Source organism: Chinchilla lanigera, unplaced genomic scaffold, assembly GCF_000276665.1.
Source record: "Chinchilla lanigera isolate Chin_1 unplaced genomic scaffold, ChiLan1.0 scaffold00037, whole genome shotgun sequence".
Classification (NCBI taxonomy): domain Eukaryota; kingdom Metazoa; phylum Chordata; class Mammalia; order Rodentia; family Chinchillidae; genus Chinchilla; species Chinchilla lanigera.
In genome coordinates, this window is record NW_004955438.1 from 14,326,622 (window position 1) to 14,352,292 (window position 25,671).

The 25,671-nt window shown below is 36.5% G+C and overlaps 1 protein-coding gene across 1 annotated transcript in view; it reads right to left on the reverse strand.

The window, feature by feature from the left end:
* Positions 1-778: 778 nt before the first annotated feature.
* Positions 779-25,671, reverse strand: part of Trip11 (thyroid hormone receptor interactor 11) — a 66,623-nt gene continuing 41,730 nt past the window's right edge. Inside the window, exons 12-21 of the mRNA XM_013517219.1 lie at positions 24,842-24,982; positions 24,112-24,305; positions 19,791-19,954; positions 18,380-18,483; positions 14,263-14,362; positions 6,565-6,646; positions 5,668-5,782; positions 5,108-5,221; positions 3,788-3,932; positions 779-1,156 (exon numbers count right to left, since the gene is read on the reverse strand). Coding sequence (XP_013372673.1) covers positions 936-1,156; positions 3,788-3,932; positions 5,108-5,221; positions 5,668-5,782; positions 6,565-6,646; positions 14,263-14,362; positions 18,380-18,483; positions 19,791-19,954; positions 24,112-24,305; positions 24,842-24,982 — 1,380 coding nt within the window. The 3' untranslated portion in view covers positions 779-935. The remainder of the gene's footprint in view (positions 1,157-3,787; positions 3,933-5,107; positions 5,222-5,667; positions 5,783-6,564; positions 6,647-14,262; positions 14,363-18,379; positions 18,484-19,790; positions 19,955-24,111; positions 24,306-24,841; positions 24,983-25,671) is intronic.

The window sequence follows — 25,671 nt, forward strand, 5'->3', positions numbered from 1 at the left end:
CGCGAGGCAGGCTTCAGTTTTAGGTGACGCCTTTGAACAGACACCTGAGATGCTCCAATGGAATGGTGTGTTCACACAGTACTCACCGATAAAAAGGAATAAACTCCTGACACTGCGGCCCCTTGGATGCAGCGGAACGGAATTGGGCTAAGGGAGAGATACCAATGTCAAGAGAGCTCATAATTGAGGATTCCACCAGCAAAGCATCCCGGAAATGACTGAATCACAGACAGGAATGCGGTGGCTGTCAGGGGCTAAGGCGGGAGGCAGGAGGGGAGAGAACGGTAGGAAAAGGGCAGCACAAGGCTCCTGGTGAGGACAGCGCTGCATCTTGACACCGGCAGTGGTCACATGAGCGTGCACAGGTGACTAAAATGCAAACAACCTAATGCACCTTCTTTCGCAGACCCCTATAACTCTGTTTTCAGCTATTGACACAGTTCTCTAAAGAACATTCATATTTGCTGCGGATGAATTTTCTGCTCTACATACAGGAGCCACGTCCAGCTAGTATTTTTTTCTTTTTTACTTTTTAAAATCCATGGGTTACCTTTAAAAAATAAACCACATCTCTATCTTACATCTCTACTTTACATGAACTTGAAACTCAGACACTGAAATAAAAAGCTGATAATATATAGCTACTAGCAGTTTTGTTTTTCCTTTATTTTTCCAATTAAGGTAAAAGATAAATAAAATGTTTCTAGTTTAAATTAGAATAAATCAGAGAAGAAAAAAGCAGGTTATATAGCAAACAGTTCTCCTCTGACACCTGAAATTTCTATAAGAACTAAGAACAGTTTTATTAAATTTAGGGAAATTATAACTGCAAACAAATGCATGACTTCTTCCAAAAGGCCACTTTGTGATAAGGTATATACACATAGTGTTGATGGTTTCTTTAAAGTGCTTAACGTTACTGGCTTGAGAATCACCTATTGCTTTAACAGGTCTTTTAGTACAACTCCAGCGCTGTTGTCAGGAGACACTGGCAAAGGTGTAAAGGTGGGCAGAACGTCTGAGATGGGTTTCAAAAGCAGATGCCCAGGCCCACCAGGTCCAAGTCCAGATGGGTTAATAAGAGGTACAGCTGCAGAGCGGGGAGCCAAGAATGCACTCATATCTGTTCTTCTGCCAGCCCTGGATTCCGCTGTATCTAAATGATAAAATATGGGTTATTCAGTCTCTGTCCTTCACAAAAAAGCCAAGTTGAAAAACCCTCTGACTATAATAGTATAAAAAGCTCTCACTGTATTATCATATTGATTAACATACCTAACTCTGAGTAATCAATTATCACTACTATGAACTTTAAAATTCCACATTATCGGTAAATGCACTGGTCTTTAGCACCATTTTGGGACTTTATTCAAAATGACAGCATAAGTACACCTTAATTTCTAAATATAAATACTGATTTAATTACTAAATATAAATACTGATTATGAAAGTGTGCTTAAAATTCCTTCTTGGTAATTCAAAATGCTTTCTGATAAAAACAATTCTTACATATGTTTTCTGCTTCTAGATTCAGCTGCCAAATAAACATAATGCATGTGCTACTGGGTTCTGTATCCCACAAGCAGAGGTCTATGAAATACTGATGGGTGACGTTTTAATTTACATTTTTCCAAAGGCCAGCAATGTTGAACACTTGTTCAAGTATTTATGGACCTTTCGTATTACTTCTGAGAAGTGTCTATTCATTTCAATTCCTATTTTTTGATTGGGTTTTTTATTTGGGGGAGGGTCTAAATGTTTTCAATTCTTTATATATTCTAGATATTAGTCCTCTGAGGTGTAGCTGGCAAAAATATTTCCCATTCTGAGGGCTGTTGCTTTGCTCTGTTGGTTGTTGCATTTGCTGTGCAGAAGCTTTTTAATTTGATATAATGCCATGTGTTGACTTTTGATGTTATTTCTTCGCACCTGAGTTTCTATTCAGAAAGTCCTTGCTTATGTCTGAGTTCAAATATTTTACCTATTTTATCTTCCACAGATTAAGTGTTTCTGCTTTAATATTTAGATCCTTGACCCATTTTGATTTTAGTTTAGCACATGATGAGAGATGCTGATTGATCTAGCTTCAACCTTCTGCATGTAGATACCCTAAGTACAAAGCCAATACTTGAAAAAATGTTCAACTTCATTGGCCTTTACAGAAATGCAAAGTGAAACTTCACAGATTGCATCTTACTCCAGAGAGAATGGCTATCAACAAGGAATCAAATAGTAACAAATGCTAGGGAGGCTGTGGTTAAGAATGAACCTTCCTGCATTGCTGGTCGGAGTGTAAACTAGCACAACAAGGAAAAAACATGTTTTCAGTATCTGCTATACCTCTTAGATAAAATTATGACTTTCATTAAATTTAGCAGTCAAACATGTAAATGACAACTAGATTTTACCACTTTATCTTTCTATAGAAGTTCCAAAAATAGAAACATTTGTCTAAATAACCAAGGAAGTTTTTAAGATTCCAGAATATAAGTACTGAACTAAATTTAAATATACAAGTGATATAAACAAAAGAATATATACTACATATATCTTTTGGTAGCCTATCTTAAAATATAAAGTTTTTTTTTTTTTTTTTTTTTAAAGACCTCCCAGTAGTTAAGCTCTGGTAGCAGCCTAGATGTTCATCAACAAACAAATGAATAAAGAAAATGTGGTATAGAAACATAATCAAATTTTATTTAGTCATAAAGAAGAATTAATTCATGTCATTTACAGGAAAATGGATTTTGTTTTGTTTTGTTTTGTTTTATAAGTCAGGGTTTTGCTGTGTAGCACAGCCTAATCTGGAACTCACACCAATCCTCCTGCCTCAGCCTCCTGAGTTCTAGGATTACAGGTGTGAGCCACCACTCCTGGCTGGATGTATTTTGAGACTCTAATATTAACTGAAATAAGTCTGACATAGAAAATTAAATATTTATGGTTTCTCTTACATAAGAAACCCACAATATAAATCAGTGAAATAAAGGCAAATGTTTTGGAGAAATTAAGGGATCAGCAAAGGGTAAGGGAAGGACCAAAAATTTATATATGTATTTCCCCAAAACCAATGTAAATATCATATATTGCAAACATATACCAATAAAAAATAAATATGTATAGTCCAACAGATAATTCAATTTCAACTCAGTAAAGTTTACTACGTGTCAGTATCAGTGATATGAACATAAATAAGACTATACAACCTAGTAGGGTAGAAAAATGTTGAGACATAGCTAGCTACAACCCTCAACCACACACTTGAAGATAGAGCTTTCAACATGTCAGAGTGCTTCATAATGTTCTTCGAGGTCTAAGTCCATTTGCTAAACTGAGCATGTATTATTTTCATGTCAAGGCTTGGCTACTGATTATGACACTTAGATTCTCCAAGGAGAAAATCTTCGCTAAACTATAAACTCAGCACCTAACTCTGATTAGTAAAGAGCACCATTAGTCAGAGAAGAAAACAAGTGACCAGGTAAATGTTTAACCAGTTCACTAACATGTCCAGAAGAATGATTTAAAGTGGCTTATGCAGAGACAGAACTACAGTATCTGATATACAAAGGGAAAATATTTTATACTATTTAAATTAATCAGCCAATTAAATATCAGATTGTTACAATATAGAAAGTAAAAATTTGATTCCTTATTGGAATTTTAGAACCAGTGTTACACATTTTTAATAATATTAATGTAGTTAATATCAATGTAAAACAAAAATCACAAAGTTAAACATTCAATTTTTAATACTGTAGGAAAAAAAATAAGCATCTAATATTACCTTTCAAGGTTTCTGATACATTTGTATTTAGTTCTCTCTGTCTTAGTGAACCTAGAGGTTTCATATCATGAACAGAAAGCTTTGGTGGTGGAACAGATGGATGAGATTCTGTTTCTAGAAATTTAACAAAAAGTTCTGAAAAAGACTAAAAACAAAATACTCTGGTTATGTTAAAGTAGATAACAAAATTATATTCACTACAACTAAGAAAATGTACCAGCTATTGTAATTAATTGTTACATATTAATCATGCCATTTGAGTCTTCCTTCCTTTTTACAAAGCTGCATTATGGACCATTCTAGCATCTTATATATAGCTACTACAAATTAACAATTTAATAATCTGTGATGACAACACTCGTTCCAAACACTTTGTGATGAAATTTAGCCAACTGAGGACTCTCATTTCTTATCATCAGAGGCACTTAAGACATCATCTTTTCACTGTAGTAACAAAGACACTGAAAACTGTATCACGTGAAAATAAGTATTAAACATAACTTTCTAAAGATCTGCAAAAGATCTCCAGTAACATTATCAGATAAAAATCACGTAGTGAACACTTTTCCTTTAAATTAAATTTTATGCCATCCAAGGAAAATAGGGTTTTATCCTGCTCTTTTTTTTTTTTTTTGAATTGAAAAACCAAAAAAGAAACCCTACATTCTCACAGTGCTGCTAATTCCATTAACATTCACCTAACTCCTACTGTACACCGGGTACTACATGTTCACGCATCCTGATGGCCTCCTCCTGCCAGACAGGGTTCAGGGCTGACGCCCTCCCTTCTGGTTCACAGCTGCATCCCCAGAGTCTGGGACACAGCCAGTGCTCAGTAGGTAGCACTGGCTCAATGATTTGGAACACACATAAATAATGTCTCTTTAAGAATGGCATAATTGCCAGGTGTGACAGCACATGCTTGTAATCCTAGCACTCAGGAGGCTGAGGCAGGAGGATCACTGTGAGTTTGAGGCCAGCCTGGGCTACATAGTGAGACCCTGTCTCAGAAAGCATCCCCTCCAAAAAAAAGAATGGCATAATTTTGTAGAAAGGCTGCCCCAGGCAGCAAGATCAAACACATATAAAGGAACAGTTACAACTCTAAAAAATAAAAGTACCATAAAAAAGTGAAAATAAAAACTATAAGCAATCAAATTAGTAAAACTGGTTGTCATCTCTAAATCTGTTTCCTCAACTCCAAAAAAATAAAATGGCTGCATAAATTACCCTAAAAGAAAAAATCTGATTCTTTGCAAATAAGTACAATACACAATCATTTCATCATTCATATTCAACAAAAATAAAATTAGCTCTTACACTATTAAGCACAGATTGCTGATTTGGTCTCAGTGGTGTGTTGGGGACACTTTTTGATCCTCCAAGCCACCCAGTCATCCACCTAGTGACACCTCCTTGATCTTCATTAAGCAACTGCAGGATTATTTTTAAAACAAAAAAATATTGTCAATATGAGAAAAGATAGCCATTTTACATGACTTCAGACATTAGCAAATCAAGCATTTAGTTCAATTTTTAATATTGCCTACTATCAACAAAGGCAATAAATACAATAAAATTCTATCCTAAGCACAATCGCAAATACAATTTTGGGTACTGTATTTCAAAGTTTCAGCATCCTGATATGAGCACTGGTTTATAAGTTGCAAAATATTTAAACTAACATCATACAAACTGAACAAATACATCTCTTCAATGCAGAATAAAATGATTTCATTTTTACATAATTGAGAAAAGTAAAAATTATTACACACAGTAAAAGGAAACAACTTTCAATGATGATACTATTTCAGTTATAAATATACTCAGAAAAATAAGTTTAATAGATGCACTCAGAATGGCTTCCTCTGTCTAGTTACCTGCTCCATTTCCTCCCTTTTAATACCCAGGATGCTTCCCATCAACCGGAACACTTCAGGACGCTGGTGTTTTGGTGTGTGGAAATGACCAATGAAGAGATTTCTCATAAGGACTCTGGAAATGAAGCAGGAAACAGCTGACACCAATTGCACAGGGAGTGTCCCCAAAGAGTAAACATAAACACTTGATTGTACTTACACAATGAAATATTTAATTATAAAAAGAATGAACAATAAAATATTTTAAAGGGGCTTATAAGAAAATCGAGACAGGGCCGGAGGATTTAGCTCAGCAGTACAGCGCCTGCCAGGCAAGTGCAAGGTCTTGAGTTCGATTCCCGGTACCGGAAAAAAAACAAAAAACAAAAAACAAAAGAAAATCGTGACAACCCCAATTAGGAACATCTAAAACAGCCCAAAATGTTACCTATGTAACTTTCTCCAACCCAATAACCTGCCGAGGAGATGCCTTATTAGTAATTCTGACCGCCTGTCAGAACTCATGTTCCCCTGGAGTAGACACTTAAATGGTGATAACTGTTCTTGTGTTTCACCACTGTATTTCCCTACTCATAGGTATTAAAATTTGCTGATGATACCTAAATTTTAAAAATATTCAATAAGAGTATTTGCATATATACCTAAGTTCAGACCCAAGACTCTTGAGCAAAATATGTTCATGTATAGACAGTAAAGGGCAAAAAATAGTAAAAATAAATTTAGTACATTATTCTGCTGACCGCTATTAAAACTATTGATATTTCTCCTCACTATATAAGAAAAAGAAAAGGCTACTTCTAAATTTAATCACATACAAACATCTATAGGTAGAAGTTGTTTAACCATAAAAACCACCCCTATAAAATATTAAAGAAAGTTAAAAGGTAAAAACCATACTTGTCTACTTTTCCTTCTGTGCTGTTTACTAAGTTCATCAATTTCTTTTGTGCATCATCCAACATTTCTTGTCGGAGCTCATCTGTTTAAAACGTGAATAAAGACAGCCATTAACTCATTAAAATAGCCTAGATGAACATATGATAATTAGACCTATGAGATTGTTACTGTGAACTGTGAAGGTATGGCCTATTCTAACTGGGAATACTTAGTTATTTTTATCTCTTCTTTGGTTCAAGGAACTAAGCTTTCTGCTATAGAAACGACCTAGAAGCCAAGGTATGCATTATTCCAAATAACTTACCACCAATAAAGCAATCAATTCCTTAACAGAGTATTTTTAAAAATCAAAAAACACTTCCACCTTCTTTCAAAACTTAATAGCAAAGAAGCAATTTTTTTTTGCCACTGCTTCCTTACATGAAATATTTCCAGAGCAATTCTTACTTAGTGGGTGGAAATGGAAAAGACAATTTTAGATTTTCCATCTTCTGTTTTCCTGACTGGACTCTCTTGGGTGAGCTACACAAGAACATCCAACACAACTAAGGTATAGCTCAAGGCACAACTGATATGACAAAGTATCGGGAGAGCACAGAAAGTAACAATTCAGATCATTAACTCTAACCCACAAATCACGTTGTGATAGCTTATGACCCAATTGGGACAATTTTTCAATTCTTATTTGAAAAGTAAGGAAAATCTGTAAAATTTTATTGTGATAGTTGGAATTCCCACAGTTTAAAGGCAAAGTCTAGAATCACAATAAGAGATACTTAGTTCATAAGCTAATCATGCCACAGAGTGAAGGATTCCCAGACTAAGGAACTCTCTTTGAACAGAGTTTATAAGTGTTATCTCAGAAGTGGGTGGTTTGGGTGAAAGAAACACTTATTTTAATGTAGATTACAAGTTCTCATTCTGAAAGAAATGAACAAGACACTACTGTATAACAGAGCTCTCCTTTTCAAATCAGGAACCACTCACATACAAACACTAGTCTGACCTTTTTCTTCAAATTTATTTATTCTACAAATCTACTCTTTCTCTAACTTTTGTATTTTCCTAGTAGTAGCTGGATATAAGTTCCTTTATCAAATACATGACTTGCAAACATTTCTCTCCCTTCTGAGGGTTGTCATTTCTTTCTTGACAGCACCCTTTGATACATAAAAACTTAATTTGATGAAATCTAGTTTTTCTTTTGTTGCTTGTGCTTTTGGAGTCATACCTAAGATATTATCACCTAACCAACTATCATGAAGATTTGCTCCTACGTCTTTTTTAAAGAGTTCTACAGCGCTGACTTTAAAATTTATAGTCATCATTCATATCAAGTTCATTTATGGTCCACTTGCATTCTTTTGCACGGGGATATCCAGTAGTTCCAGCATTACATGACAAAAAACTTCCTTTCACGTACTTTTTGAAAAACAACTCCCCATTAATGTGTGTTTCTGGACTCTCCTTTCCCATTACACAACTTGCAATGCTTTCTCTTCCACCTAGAAAGCCCTTTTCCATCAGAGTTGCCTGTTAACACCTATTCACCCTGCCTGCTGCAGTCCCCAAATCCCCTCCTCAAAGACGTTTTCTCTGAGCCTTCAGATCAGGTCTGCCTGGCTGTTTTCAGTCTGTCCTGTACAATGCTACAATTCTGATTTATAACAATGCAAATATAAAATATTTAGTTTAACTGCTTGCAATGACTTGTGGTTTTTCTAAACTAAAAAATTCCAAATTGCAAAATGTCACTCATATAATAGCCAAACTTTACCAAAATAGAGATAGTTGTCATAACCATATTATGAGCAAGGTTTGTGTTTGGAAAATCTATTATAAACTTTTCCTTTCCCATTTTTCCAGTAAGGAATTTAACCTGAACATAAAAGGTCAGGGGAGAACAGGAGACACATGTTAAGTGGGCAAGCCAACAAGACTTACTGAAGTCTGAGCAAAGGGTCTCTCTGTAATCAGGCTGGCCTTGAACTCTCTATGTAGTTTAGGCTGGCCTCGAGCTCTGGGCAAGCCTCCTGCCTCAGCCTCCCCAGTGCTGGGATTACAGGCCTGTGCCACTGCCACCACACATTCTGAATGTGAACACAACATAAACAGAACTTGACTATTCAGAGGAAAAGTAAGAAATAAGGAAGTTAATCTCCTGTCATTGTTCTGACTTAACCTCCCACTCAGAAGCTAAAGTAGGAGCCAGAGTAAGAGCACAGCTCTTCACTTCCTTTTGCTCCTCCCTAAGGACACAGAAAGGGTGCAGGGAAGCGAAGGTCAACCTCCTCCCTGTCCCACCTCCTCTTCTGAGATCCTCCTCCTCTTACCTACTCTGCTCTGTAATGATTAAATGTCAGAGTATCCATTTGGGTATACTAGGTTACATAAAACTATCTTATTAAATTTATTGCCATTTCATCTGTATCTTTTTACTGTTTTAACGTGGTCACAAAAAAACCTTAAAATTACATACAGCTTACAGTGCTTTGTACAGGACAGAGTTTTCTTAGAACATAATGGAGATGTAATACAACACTGACTCCCTCTCTCTCTCTTTTGTCTTTTTGAGATACGGTTTCACTATGCATCAGTACACAACTGACTTTTCTTTGTACTTAGAGAAACTCATTTTTAAAAACTCCAATTTCTTAAAGCATGGTTCAGTTTAGATAATAATATTACACAAACATATTTTAAAATGTGACCATTGAGGCCAGGCATGGTGGCACACACCTGTAATACCAGCACTTGGCAGGCTGAGGCAGAAAATGGCCATGAATTTGAGGCCAGGCTGGGCTACAGAGTTTGACACCAGCCTGAACGACCCTGTCTCAAAAAGCAAAAAAAAAAAAGTGACCACGAGTTGAAAAGAGTTTAATTATTTATCTAATTGATATATACTTTTTTCTTAATTCAAATTTTGGCATTGTCTATTAAAGCCAGATGTTTAAATAATCACAAATAACCTTTAATTGCTTACGGCAACTCAGAAAACTGCATCTGGCACTTGCACGTTTCCTCTAAAATCATCACTTTTGTCAAAAACAACTATAAGGACATCCATTAAAAACAATGAATTTCCTCTATATTTGTAGTTCGAAACATGTTTTTCTGCTGCACGTTACAGTAAGCTTTACTGGGACTCATTTTGTACCCTTTTCTAGATCTTCTTTAAAAACAGTCTAAGGAAATTTTCCATTCTCAACTCATATAAGACTTTTAAAAGCAATCACTGAGCTTTCCTTTAAAAAAGATAAATGGGAGAGCCCTTGAAGATACAAGTATGAACTGGCAGACAGACCAAAAGATGTTCTCAAAGCTAGAACTCTATTGCTATGGCTTATGAAAACTTATTTTTCTTTGCACACCAGAAAATTCACCACTCTTTTGAACAACTATTACCAAAACAAGAAAATCTCGTACTTTTTATTTCAATTTATCGAATCATTTTCAGTTCAGCAGGAATTTATCTCAAAAATAATGGCAGAAAAAAAAAGTATAAAAAGGAAAATAAGTATCATTTAATGTTATAGTCTGGGTTTACATAGGTTTGTAATTTCTCATCAATAATAATTCCATGGAAATTCTGAAGTCTGATCAACTTCAAAATATTTAACAAAAGACATTTTGTTTGCTCCATAGACTAGTATATAAAAAAATAAAATAAAATACATCATGCCAAGTGAAATGTCTTTGGTACTATATTGAAAAAGAACAATTTCAGGTAAAATGCTAAAAGAATAATTTCTAAAAGGAAGGGTAAGAGTAATTCTCTTACTAGCCATTATCTATTAAAATATTAAAATATTATATGATCTTACAGTTTCTTTTCATTGTTACTTGGAGGTGGGGTGGGTATAAGTTAGTGTTAAACATTTTATTCTTACAGTTTTAAATAATTTTCACACTCCCGAAGTGAAATTTCACTTGTGGTTCTCTGCAAATTCCCTCCCTCCACGGAACACCACATGGCCCTGCCCGACTGGGTCTCTATTATCAAATGAGCTGTGACCACAGTCTGTTGGGTGCCACTGTCTTAAATTACTAATTTATGGTCTACCTATGCTGTATGTCATTTCCTTAGCAAATCTCTCTGAGAAGAGGATCCTACCTAGATTTCTACACAGCATTAACAGGGAAGTTAAGCAGTTGGTTCTCATTAAGTATTTATACTGCCTGATAAGGCATCTATCTTCATATTTTTCATACAAGTCCTGTAAGGACCCTCAACTCATAAATACAGTTTGAGCTCCTGGTATTAACAATCCCATACTCTAAGAGGGACTGAATCAGACTCTACTCTTTTAATACTTGTATCACAGGCACCAGCTCGCTTTTCATGTTTGACTAGACTGAATCGTCACATCGTTGGGAACAATGATATAAACAAGATTTTGAATAAAATACCAGTTTTAAAATGAGTTTCCCAGGGGCTGAGGATTTAGCTCAGCAGTACAGCACCTGCCTGGCAAGCGCAAGGTCGTGAGTTCGGTTCCCGGTACCGGAAAAAAACAAAAAAATAAAATAAGTTTCCTTATACTGCTTAAAAGCTGAAACTGCATATCAACTAATCATTAGCCTACAGATGCTTAGAAAAAAGACAATATTTTGCCTCTATAATTCAAGTTTCCATGTACATTTCTTGCAACAAAAATCACTCTGTCTTTTTCAAAATTGTTTCTCCTGGCAAAAACTTCAGCTGTCTGGCCAAGTTTTGTTTTAAAAATAAAGTACAGTATTACAACATCAACCAACATTTAAAATATGTTATGATGTGTAAGAGAAAATATATAATGATGCTTTTTGAAATGAGAAGCCAGTCAAAGGGTTTTTTTTTATATTATCAAGAGTATAGCTTTGACAAAATAAAGTAGCACTTTTTTAGAGACGTAAAGCAGTATTAAGGACTCGGGTAATATAAGAAAATAGACTGTTAGGAAAAGTTGTAAAGAGCAAGAATAATTTAAAGATGTAACAGAACCAACTTCACAACCTTCCTGTCTGTGCAATATTGGCCCCATGCCTCCCTTTTCAGATACTAGTTCTATAGGCCTAACTAGGCTGAGCTTTTTCTGTATTAACATTGATCCCACACAATAAGCCCCAGATTCCTATACACTGATGACAAATATTAATTATCATTTTTTACATGAAAGGAACTTACACCATCTAAATATTATCAGATATAATATAGAAAACCTGAAAGTATCCTACTCCTGGGAGCTTAGATGGGACCCTGAATAAGTACTACATGCTACAAGGACTACAATAAATTAGAGAAGCTTTTATTCTTACCATCATCTACTGGGAATGACTCAGGTACATATCTAGAAGGGAGTGTGTCCTTAAGATATTACAGAACAGCTGGGCATGGCAGTACTCGCCTATAAACCCAGTACTCTGGGAGGCTGAAGCAGGAGTTACTACATAACTTAGTAACTTAGTGAGACCCTGCCATTAAAAAAAAAAAAAAGAATAAATAAGATAAAAAGGGCTGGAACTGTAGCTCAAGCTCTAGTACAAAAAAAAGAAAAGAAAAAGAAAAATTTCAGTAGAATATACAGCCCTGAGTTATCAGAGGCCAAAAAATTAATTCACAGCTCACCTTTTTACCCGCTTTATTGTAACCCAACCCTAAGATATGAAGTGTTCAGCAAACCCTTTCAGTGCTCAGTGTGTTCCTTCTGGGTTGGCCCTATCTCTTCCAAATAATGCTGTGGTTGCGCGGGCCTTCGATCTAACTAGATTGCTCTCTCATTAAATACTGTCTCTTGGTAAAGGCAGCCATTTCAACAATGAGGCACCACGCAACGGTTACTAACACACCTTCAAATGAGATGGAAATACAAGAACAAAAGACAAATCAGACGATAAATAATCATTTTCCTGACAGGAACAGAGTCATGTAGAAAGATCACGAGCTTTGCTCACAGATACAGAGATCATACTACAAGTCTCAGTTTCTTTAACCTATAAAAAAAGGAACTAGTACTACTTTGGGGTTGGTTATGAATGGTAAATAAAACTAAACAATACAATAACACCTTGTAGACTAAATAATACAATACAGTCTTCTACATCAAGAACCCATACCAGATATTTAGTTTTCCTTGCTGCTCAGTTCCAGGCCCTCCCTAGATTTAGAGTTCCTAGGTGGGCCAACTCCTCTGAAAAGACTTTCAGTTGGGCAATCACGTGCCTCAGAGTAAGTTATTTTGAGGACAACTACTTTACAGCTTATAATCATTATTATTTGTATTCCTAAAAAATTCCCATTTCCTGTCCTCTGCTGGATTTAGGTGAACTCACCTTCTCCTTAAGCATCCACACCTCAATGGCTCTTACCTACTCGCCTCCTTAGGTTTTTGGTTTGACGGTATCGCTGCTGTTTCACTTCCTCTTTGTGCCTATTTCTAATTTCTGTTTTATGTTGGGTGGAATGTGTTTCTGATTCCGTAATTATGTGCCCTGTCATTGCTGTGCCAACATGGGCACCTAAAGTTGATGAACTTCTAGGTTCCATAATCACCTTTCCAGTCACCTCGAATCATTATCCACTAAATCCAGCCCTGGAATGGCTTCAACTTCAGGTCACTTTAAATCAGATAGTAAGCGAGGATATATGCCACCACTGTCAGCTGTTAGATCCAACAAAGCCCCATGAACTTCCCGTTCATCTGAAGTCTCACTGATAATCTGAAACACAGAGCTCGCCTTAGGGAATGGATTTGGCCTATGAGATACATTACAAGTGTCAAAGAAAGGAAGACAGAAAAACATGATCAGTGCCTGTGTGTAAAGCCCCATCTACAATCATAAAAACCTACTTAGAAAAAACCAGGTAGCCAGGTTAAGTTTAGGGGAATTCATTTACCCGGATTAGATGAAAGCTTCTAAAAATAAATGCTTTCAGTAGTAGGAATAGCGATGCTTAAAAGGCTGATGGCAAGATAAGCATGTGGAGTAGTTTTATATTAATATATTTGTAAGTACTTATTTGTGGAAATGCGTACTTGAATAAAACCACATGTGGTTATAGAAACCCCTTTATACTTCAGGATATATAGATTTTGTGTGTGTGTAGCTTACTGTATTAAGGAATATTGCCTTTGTTTAAAATAAGGATTTAAATTGCATTTAAAGAGACTATTCAATATTACTTTGAGAAACTGAACTTCTTGGTACTACTCATAACTATTATCTATAAAGCAGTATTAGGAAAATTTCAATTTCTTAACATATTGACACAAAGAATATGAAAATTTAAACAAAAGTTTTTTTTTTTAAAAAACCTAGTTATATGCAGACCCTTCATTTCACAAAAAGTTATCCCTTTATACTTGAGAATGCTGCCCTCTCTAACATATCAGGCAGGATGCACATGAACCCATCAGGAAGAAGCCATTAGCATAAAAAAGCTGGATCAGTCACACGGACTTGCTTGATTGTCAACAGAGGAACAGGAACAAAACAGCATTTTCCTCCACATCCAGGAGAACTAAGTGCACAGCCAGGGGCACCTTAATCTGGTTTCACAAAAATCAGACAAAAATTGAAGCAGATCTGCATAGAAGAGGGAAGTGGAAGCCACACTCCAATGCTCTCACTCAACTGTGCCAAATGGGGCAGCAGGGCACACCTGGCTCAGCAGGAGCACTGCTGGGGAGAACAAAGGCAAAGGGGAAAACCTACTTTGCTTTTTAAGTTCTTCAATCTGTTCCTCCTTTAGATCCAACTGTTCTGTAAGTCTTGATGCTGAATCCAACGCAGCATTTGCTTCATCCAAGTGCTCCTGAGCGGGAAATATATATTAAAAAGCAGTATGCAAAAACGTCCACAAACCATACAGCTGGGAGACATATTAGAATCACCCTTTCCATCGTAGCTGAGGAAACTGCATACCTATGACCTTGGGCAAGTTCATGCAACTAAATAAATATCAAAGATATATCCCATACTCATTCACCATGTAACACTGTCTTTTTTAGAGAAATTAGAGATTTTACTAGATGAAAACATAATGACAGAAGTAAAAGAAAAAGTAACAAGAAGATAAAAAACTAAAACGATACAAAAGGTCCCCAAGAACTAGGCAACAAATGCTCTTGCTCTTTTCCAATTTTGCAAGTCAAACATACATAAAGTAACATTTCATTATGACTTTATTACATTAATTTTTACTTCTATGACTATCAAATATTTCTATCCCACATACAGGATAGTTGGACCTATTCTTATGTGAAAAGCTCTCTGCATAGACTGCCTGTGTTTTTCTAAGCTGACTCCCATGTCAATTTGTAAGTTATCTGTACTTCGTCACTGTGCTATGCAAATATTGCTCAGGAGATCTGTCATTTACCTGATTATATTACCTGTTGCCATTTAAACATTTTAAAATTATACACAAACATGCTAATTTGCTCTTTCACCTTCTTGAATTTAGTCTTGATTAGGATCTTCCTTGTCCCAACCATACATGTAGTCTTCCAGATTTCACTGCAAGAGATTTTTTCTAATAGTTCAATCTTTAATGTAGTGCTGCTCAATGGGAGTACTTCTGACAATTCCTAGCCCCTAAATGTTAGAAGAACCACACACTCACTGCAATAATAAAAAATATACCTAGATATCCAATACCACTCCCAGTTGATAATCACTGCTTTAGTACAGGTGGATATTTTGGTACATGGTGTAAGATGGAATCCAATTTTATCTTCTTCCATATGGATAATTTGCCAATATCATTTACTAGATAAACTATCCTCTTCTTCATTAAATTAAAACTGGCTTACTTTAGGATTTAGTTTTAAATTTTTAAATATATCATGGACCCTATTTATAGTTCCATTTTAATATCTGGTAGGCAAGTGTCTCCTTACTCTTACTTTTGTAACAATTTTCTCAGCTCCTCTGGAGAGTTTACCCCTGTAATTTGAGGCCAAGTTTTCAGAGTGATAGCTTTTTTGATGTGTTATCTTGGACAGACTACAGTCCTCAGCTATTCAAACAGAATGTATATATTGCTTTCAAGGTGTCTTTGCAAATGTACTCAGGATCCTTAATCACTTAGATTCCAGAAAGACACATTATCCTGGAATTCAAGGGGCCTGAGCCAGTTAACAGTTCTTCAAAGCAGGGCTGATGTTTCCTCAAAAAGACTGAAAAAAAGAAAAATTCCTTCCATGTACAGCAGCTTCAACCTGTGGCCCTGGAGTTCCATCCCGCTTATGACTGTCCTCACTGCCTGAGGACAACAGCTGTGGCACAGGCCTGTGAGTCTGAGCCCTGATTGCGAGCCTCACAAACTTCAGATTGACGTAGCCAGCCTCTGTCACCATGTGGTCAGTTCTTTATGTAGACACATGCACACACACACGCTACTGGCTCTGGTCCTGGGAGCTGAAACCTTTCTGATACACAGAGGGACTAAAACCAAAAACATTTAAATGAAAATATATTATCCCAAATCCAGAAAACAAAATTTATTGTAAAGAAAATGTAAGGAAACTTGAAATCATCTGAAACCTTTGACAGACAAGACACTCAGGAATTACTGGAAATGAAAGTGCTGAATAATTTATCTTCTCTTTAAGCACATTAATGAACGGACAAGTAAGCACACACAGTCACTAAACAAAAGATGTTGTACCTCATGAATAACCAGGGAAATGCAAATTACAACTACAAGAGACTCTCCCTGTAGTTAAATGTGTCCCACCCAAAGTGGGACTTGTGTTAGAAACTTGATCCTCAGTGTGGTACTATCTGGGGGTAGGGTCATGAGAGCACCGTCCTCATAATGGATTAGTGCCATTACTGCAGGAAGGCTTCTTCATAAAGGGACAAGTTCTGTCACATCTTGTTCTTTCTCTCTGGCCTTCTCTTTGCCTTCCTACCATAGGATGCTGCAGCAAGAAGGCCAGTATCCTGACTTTGATTCCAGGTACAAAAAAAAAAGGATGCCACATCAGACACTGCTCCCTCAATCCTGGGCTTTCCAGCACCCTGAAGTGTTAGTCAATACATTTCTTTCCATTAAAATCTCCCAGTGTGGAGAACTCTGTAACAGCTGCACAAAACACACTAAGACATGTCTCACCTATTAGATTGGCAAAAATTTAAGAAGTCCATACATAACCTGTAACTCAGCAACTGAAATATACATCTCAAAGAAATACTTGTGTGGATGAGGAAATATACACAAGGAAGTACGTAACCACACTGTTTGTACAGAAGATATCTAAAATGACCTTTATCAGTAAAATGGGCAGTAAAACGTTGGTTTATATATGGAGTGGTAGGAAGGAGATGAGATGTGGAAGGATGCATTAGAAATTTCAAAGGCTGACATTCTATTTCTTGTACTGATTAAATACATGGGCATTTGCTAAATTGCTATTTTTATATGTATACTTATTAAAAATTATTTGCAGCCACTAAATACTTAAGAACAAATTTTAAACTTTATAGCAACTAATATATATGCTTACGGGAGATAATTACATTCCTAAACAGCGTATTCTTCACTGATTCAGAGTAAATGAATTTTATTGCTCTCTTCCAGTTGTTGCCAGAGTTTATTGATGACTTAGAAAAGTTTCTCAGAAACCTAAAAGCACTGGGCATGGTGGTGTACACCTGTAATCTCAGCACTCAAGAGGCTGAGGCAGGAGGATCACTTCAAGCTGGCAGTCAGCCTGGATTACAAACTAAGTTTAAGGCCAGCCTGAACTGTATAGTGAAACTCTGTCTAAGAAAAAAAACAAAACAAAACAAAAAAACCTAAAAGCAAGCTGCTTTATTGTTATATATATGCATAGGAGTTCATTTTATTTGTACCATGTACAGAATATAGCATAATAATAAAGAGAAAAATCTTTTAAGGGATGATACTACAAAGGAAAAAGATCTAAATAGATGATATACTTTATTTGAATCTGTGTGCAGCATAGTGTCTAATATATTTTCTCAAAAGAGAAAATTATAAAGTTTAACTTTGTAGAGAAATTTGGGTTTTATAAAACACCCATGTGTATCACTTTACTGAAAGGAACAGTTAGTGATTAATTATTTGATCAATCTTGCATGTCTCTATTTGTTTTCCTGAGAAACCACTTTGAATATATCAATACGTAATACAACAACCATTGTTAATTTCCTACCACTTTGTTTGTAACTCTGTATTGCATGTATTGTTCTTATGCTGTTTTGTAAATGGATGTTTGTTTGTTGATGTTTTTCTTCTTTTATTCTTAAAATAAATTAAAAAAAAAAAAAATACCTGTGTGTATGCCAGGCATGGTGGCACACGCCTGTAATCCCAGCACTTGGGAGACTGAGGCAGGAGGATCGCTGCAAGTTTGAGACCAGCCTGTGCTACGAAGTGTGCTCAAGACTAGCCTCAACTGCACAGTAAGACCCTGTCTCAAAAAGACAAAAAAAAACTTGTGCTAAAAAATGCCACTGTTCTTTCATCTCACATACACAATGTCTACTCAAAATTTTAAGTCACCCAAGAAAATCCCTAGTACTTTTTTTTTTTTTTCATCTTTTTGAGAGATGGTTTCACTATGCAGTTCAGGCTGGTCTTGAACTCACTTTGTAGTCCAGTCTAGCCTCAAACTTGCAGCGATCTTCCTGCCTCAGCCTCCTAAGTGCTGGGATTACAGGCATGCACTACCACACCCAGCCAATTCTTAGTATCTTGTTCACTGTTCTGCAGAGCAGAGGGTTAGATACAGAGCCATTCAAAAAATATATAAAGCAATTACTGAATAATAAAATGTCTAAGAGAAAAATTTCATCTTACCTGTAAAGATAACATCTTTCCTTCTAGATTTTCTGCCTTTTTCTTCCATTCAGCTATAAGTTGTTTTTGCTTTTCTAATTCAGCAGAATACATAGCTTTTTCCTCTAAAAAGAAAGTTACATTAATATTTTGCAACTGTATGATAAAAATAGAATTTTAAACCACCGATATTTTAATAATTCAACAAAAAAGACCAAGCATCTCAAAACAGGAGATGATGCAGGGACCACGCTAAGTGCAACTGGAGTAATGAGATCACTGTTTCTTCTCCTAAACCTTTCTCCAACTTGTCTATGTGGCAGATTCTTCCTGCCCTTCACTGCTTCACTCAAATGCTTCCTGTTTAGCAATGCTTTCTCTGCAGCCTCAGTACCATACTACCTCGTACACACACGCACTCTCACAACGATTTTTTAAAGGAAACCTAGAGAATTCTTAGATTTATAATTCAAAATTTCAACCAGGTAAGTAACCCTGCAGGGACACACAGGTGCAAAACTATGAACCTGTCAGTTACTTCATCATCATCACATCCTCTATGCAATTAGTGGCTGATCAACTGTCAATACTTACTGAACATATGAATAAACAAATAGATGAGCAGATGGGTGAATGACCTGAAGGAGATAAAGCTAAAGATAGCAAGTAGAATGTGAAAAGGCATATTTGGTGCTCAGAACTACTCTGATCATTGTTTCTGTGCCCCCCAAAATGTAATATGGACTGATTCAAAAATGTAGGCCAGGCCAAGGATATAGCTCAGCAGCACAGTGCCTGCCTGGCAAGTGTGAGGTCGTGAGTTTGATTCCCAGTACCAAAAAAAAAAAAAAAAGAATGTAGGCCAGCAGGCACCATGGTGCAAGTCTATAATCCCAGCTCCTCCAGAGGCTGAGACACGAGGATCGCAAGTCTGAGGCCTGCCTAGGCAACTGTAATGAGACCCTGCCTCAAAATAAAATAAAACAGGTTGGGGATACAGCTCAGGGTAGAGTGTTCCCCTTGGGATGAAGCCCTAGAACCACCACCAAAAAAAAAAAAGGAGTTATCCCAGTACAAATGAGTAGTTAACAATTTAATGAATATTTCATTTACCAATTAACACTGAAGAAATCAGTATTTTCTATGTGAGCATCTCTTCTTTGCATTCCCCTCCTTATCACTTGACCACCCCTTTCAACATTACCTTCACAAGTGCCCAGTTTCTGACTTAGCAAGTAATAAGATAGTGTATATTCTTTAGTCTTCAACGTAAACGGAGTCTAAATTAACTTTTGATGGCTATTTACCTTTCCCTCCTACAAGTGAGGAATCTTTGAAAGATTTCCTTATGCCTAGTCTAAATCAGGATTTTAAAAGGCAAAATTACCAATTACTATGATTATCGTCACTGATAGAAACCCATACAACCTACCTTGCTGGAAGTGCTCTAGAACCATCTGTAGGTTGGCTAATGACATAGCATATTGCTTTACTTGTTCCTGAGAGACAGACAGTTGCAGTGCAGTTTCATCCCTCTGCTTGGAGACCATGTTCAACTGCTCCTGCAATGACTCTACCTGCACACTGGCTTGATGACTTAAAAAGAAAAAGTCAAAGTCAAACTGTTTCTGTCTACTAACATACTTTTACAAGATCACTTCTCTTGCATCTTACTGCATTAGATTCAAATTCAAGTTAGATTTCAAACATTTTAGAGTTTTGTTTTTGTTTTGTTTTGTTTTTTGCTTTTTTGATTTTTTTGAGAGAGAGGGTCTGGCTATATAGCCCAGGCTGGCCTCAATCTCAAGGAAATCCTCCTGTCTCAGCCTCCAGAGTGCTGAGATTACAGGAGTGCACCACCACACCTGGCTAGAGTTACTTTTAACAAGATGAAAGCATCTTCCCTCTTCCCTACATTTCAATGTAAAATTTACAGTTTAACCATTTTCAGGTAGCTCTGTGAGAAGCACTAAGTACACTCACAATGTTGTGTAGTCCTTAGTATCATTCATCTCTAGAGCTAATCTTCTCACACTGAAACACCATCTCTAGTATAGAACCACTCCCTCTCACCCTGACAGCTAGTATTCAACTGTCTGCCTGTACTAGTTTCATCTTCTTTATATTCTACTGCATTCAATTTAAGTTAGATCTCGAAGAAACTCAAAAATTTCCTCTGATCTTTTTTGTTTCTTTTAATTCAATCATTTTTCCTGTGCAAGTGACTTTAAACAACTGCTGTTTTAAAGCCTAGGAATTAGGCTAACCAAGAACATTAGCAGAAGAAAAATTCACAAACTCCAATATTCACGTTTCCAGGTTAAAACTCTCGGATATAATTTATCATAAAATCTGAAGTTGTAAGGGATCTTTGCAGTCATTTTGTCAGTTTCCCGAATAATAAGGCACCCTTGCTTTTGACATTTGTAGTCATAGTGAACTCAAAACTTTCCAAAGGCTACCCCATTGATGAAATGCTCTGCTTATCTTTTACTATCATATTTCTTTCTGCTTACATCAAATACAATAAACCCTCCCACTGCCCCAAATAATAAGCCAGAGACCCCCAAGTGATTTATTTACATAGGATTTACCAAGGTTTAAGTCACTGGTTTACATCCTGGATGTACTATAATGATGACACTCAAAATACTGCAAAGGTCTCCACAGGTGCTTACTATCTAGCGAAGTTCTTACTCAAGAGCAGCCTACTAACGCTCATTGAGATCAATTCACTTTGCAGGCACTCTACCCAACAGCACTCTCTTCTAGAAAGAGATGTAAATTGAGAAGAGGACCTCATCTTTGGCCCCAAGTGTCCCAAGACTTTATCTAATCTTGTTGGCAAATCAAAGCATGATTACAGGGATACACTCACCTATGACAATACTCAAAAAGTTAATAAATAATAGGTGTTGGTATTAAGTAAGGGCTCAAAACACACACTCTGGTTCCCAGATTTGTTCTTATACAACGAAGGTTTACTGTACTATCTGTAATATATGCTGTGGGAAAATGAATAGCATCATTCCTCCATCCTGGTGAGCTCACATTTTATTGGATAGGAGGCAGTATAAAATAGGCCCTTAATTATCTGTACCCTAAAGTAAAATGTAAGTGCCCTATCAAAGACTCAAGTATTATGCAAGTTTAAAAGGAAGATATCACAACAGGGCTTGTTCATGGACATGAGGAATGCAGTACTAAATAAAGTACCCTTTGCAAGGAAAATGTAATTTGAAGGATAGTGAGACTCATGGAGAAAGTTTTAAGGACCAGGCCTACTTCTCCAGTAGAGAAAGACTATGAAAAGAAAAAGGTAGAAGAAAAATATGAAAATAGTGCCTATAAGGAGCAATGTGATAGTTTGCCTAGATGTGGAAATAAAGCTAACATGGAAAGTAGCATGGGACCAAATTATGGAACACTGATTTTTTTTTTTACAAAGGGAGTTACAAAGTCATAACTCCACTAAGGAATGTTATTCTGGAAATTATTAGGACGGGGAAATGAAAGGGACAGCAACTAGCAACTATTTTAATTAGAGAAAATAAAGGCCTGAAAATTGCAAGGAAGGATTATGATATATAATGCGACAGCCTGAGAATATTTGGCATTTATGCCAAAATAAAGCACATATATGAATTATCAATGTTTTAATTTTCATATCGAACAAATTTTCATTATGAGTCAGAAAGAATAGTAATATATCCTGCAAAGTGATGGGAAGGACTCACCCTTAGAAATACTGTCTCAACTGTAAACAAGCTCTCTGCACACAGATACCTAGTATCTCCTTGTAGTTCCCTCAGCATCATACACAGAAAATATAATAAAAAGATGTGCATGCCACTAGTATAGTTTTCCAAAATGTAATTTGGCAGTACACTCTCAAAAGTTTAAAGTACCACTTAACAGAGAAGTTCTATTGCTAAAAATTTACACTGTCCTCTACAAAAAAAAAACAAACCTCAGGATATCATGACAGCTCGCAGTGATTCTGAAAAGTTGAAACACTCTAACTGTCCAGTAATAAATGACTAGGTTAAAGAAATTATGTCAACATACCCTTATAGGCAATAACTCAGACACATGTGTAAATACTGCATTGTTTCTCTGATATGAGAAACCAGAAGTGTAAATAAGGACCAAAATGTGTAACAGATATTCGGATATAGGAAGAAAATGGTCACATGGGAAGGGAAACTAGGCAGGGGAATGGGAGAAAGGAAGGAACAGAAAAAATGAGAAAAGGAAAAATGGAAACAGAGGTTTTGTAAATAAGGAGGGGAAGAGGAGTTTTTTTTTTTTTTTTTTTTTTTTTTTGGTTTTTCTCCGGTACCAGGAACCGAACTCACGACCTTGCGCTTGCCAAACAGGCGCTTTTGCCACTGAGCTAAATCCCCAGCCCCAAAGGTAGTGAATTTCTTTTTTGTTTTGTTTTGTTTTGTTTTTCTCCGGTACCAGGAACCGAACTCACGACCTTGCGCTTGCCAAACAGGCGCTTTTGCCACTGAGCTAAATCCCCAGCCCTGGGAAGAGGAGTTTAAGGGAGGGGAGGGGAATGGGAAAAAAAGTCAAAATGTATCATGTATAGGTATAAATTCCTTATGATGAATGTGATCACTGTATCTACCTAAAATGTACCAATAAACTTAATTAGTTAAAAAATTATGTCAAATCCAAATAATGGCATGCTATCTAGCCATAATATCATATTGCAGACTTATATGTCTTAATACATGCTGATACTCATACTACTAAGTGATAGAAAAGGGTTACAAAACAGTATTAATAGTGTGATCTTATTTTTGCTTTTTAAAAGATATATAATATATATACACAAGTGTAATGCATAAAAACAATTACCTTGGATGAGTGAAGTTTTTTATGTTGTTTTAGTTTGTGTGATTTTCCTGAAGTGAAAAATGTTTTTGTAACAAAAAACTAAAGAAAAGTAAAATTCTTTGAGAGAGAGTGAAACAAAAATATAAAGCACAGAGTCTTGGTCACTCAAAAGTTCTAATAAACAGAGAGTTAATTGCTCATCGTGACTGAGGTCCTCACCCTGTTGTTTTCCTCTCCTCTCCCTTCTCATATTCCTATCTAGTTCAACCTTAGATCACTTGATAAAAAATAAACCATGGAAGTTAAGTTAGTTCTTTGGAAGTTGGACATAACTAATAATCTCATTCCTGCTGGCCTGAACCAGCAGTGGTACATGCTTGCCTGTCCCACGCCAGCCAACGGGACAGTCACGCACGTGCCACCAGGGGTTCAGGTTCAGAACTACCCAGCAGTGAGCCATGTGAATTTTTTTTGTTTTGTTTTATTTTTTGTTTTTTTGGTTTTTCTCCAGTACCGGGAACCGAACTCACAACCTTGCGCTTGCCAGGCAGGCGCTTTGCTGCTGAGCTAAATCCCCAGCCCCGAGCCATGTGAATTACAGCCCCATTGTGAATATGTTAAATGAGCTAGAACTGCAGGCTATTCTCCTAAAAGGACAAATGGCAATTATCTACGGTGGTGCTGAAGAGGCAGGCTGTGAAAGCTAGATCTGCTTAAGAGTCACAGGATCAAATGAGAGATTCCTACACACAACGCGTGTGCCTGGGTTCACTCAGAGCTTTAAATTTCTTCAGTTTCTTCACTGTAAAATGGAGATAAAGAATACTGTGCAAATGAATATAAAAAATGCTGACTGATACTCAATGGGTACTCCATTAAACTTAATGCAAAAATGAAAAAGTTACCTTGCATTTTCCATTGCATTAGAGGATGAAACTAGCTTTTCCTCCAATACTGTGACTTTCTTTCTTAGTTTGGCCTCTCTATCTTCTGCAGCCAAAGCTTCCCGGGTATAAGAATCTTCTGATTCTAAAAGATGGTTACGCAATCTCTCTAGCTCCTGGTTTAACCGTGATTCTTTGTCACGTAAGTGTTGAACCTAGGTAGAGGACATTTCTTTATTTTTTTTCTACACAAAGCTTTCTGACCACTATGCCCCACTCCTGCTGCAAACCACTGTATTATCAAATCTTTTCCCATTATTGACATTTATTAAATGTATACCAATAGCTCATGAGATGTATTTATGCTAGGAACAAGTCTCCTGAAATAATCTCGAATACTCATCTGAAAGTGTTACTCTGTAAGACCTCACTTGCTGTGTGAGTAAAAGGGAAAACGGGATTATGCAGAAGACCTGAGTTGTATTGTTACTGCTACTATTTCCATAAATCTCACTGTTTTTTCATACAGTATGGGTGAGAACTTTTTCTTTTATCAAGAATAGGTCATGATTTTCACTTCTGAGAACAAATGAAATGCAGCCTGGGAAGTCAAATCTTACTAAAGCACATCAGAGGACAAAATAATGAACGAAGAAATGAATTTGTTTTAATTGATAGTCTTTCTGGTTATCCCACTTAAAAGTTATTAAATTTATTTCTGGCTCACTGTTCCTTCAAAGTGAGAACATACCTCATTCTGCAGGGCATTGTTTTCCATTTGTTTCTGTTTCAGGGACAACGTGACTTGGTCTCTCTCCAGCTGAAATGTAACTGTCTTCTCCTGCATTCCTTTAACTGTATTTAAAAGCTGATTTAGCTCCCCAGTCTTGCCCTGTTGGAAAGAAGTATGTTTAGCTTTGAAGTAAAATACTTTTCCTTGACAGTACAAAAAGACAGTACCTTATTTATTAAGGTAGTATTTAAAAATATCGAAAAAGAGAAGCAACTCCAAAAAAGGAAACACAAAATTAAGAAAATATACTCAAAGTACTTATCAAGAAGGGTTGCAAAAACCTTGGATACCATTCTTAGACCATAGGCTTCTCAGGAAGAAAAAAGCAACGTGAAATATTCAAATTTCCAGATAATCTCAGCCCTTGATGTTCAGGTAGTTCAGAGGTGGACATATACCTCAAATCACAGCTTAGGACTTCTCCCAAATATTCATTACACCCTGATTTATATTCATAGGTGTGCTACCCAGAGATACCGATGCTGCACACAGAGAACAGCAAGACAGGGGGCATTCACATTCCCCTCACCTTTGCTCTATAAGCAGGGAAACTCTCAGTGCAAGTACCTAGGCCATTAGAAAGAGAAGAATCCAGCAAAGCAGCAAAATTAAGACAAATCCAGACAATGAGGGCCCAAGACATGGCTTTGGTTCTAAACAGTCACTGGCTGTTTTTTCAGAATTATAAAAATAAGGGGCTGGGGATTTAGCTCAACGGCAAAAGCGCCTGCCTGGCAAGCGCAAGGTCGTGAGTTCGGTTCCCGGTACCGGAGAAAAACCAAAAAAAA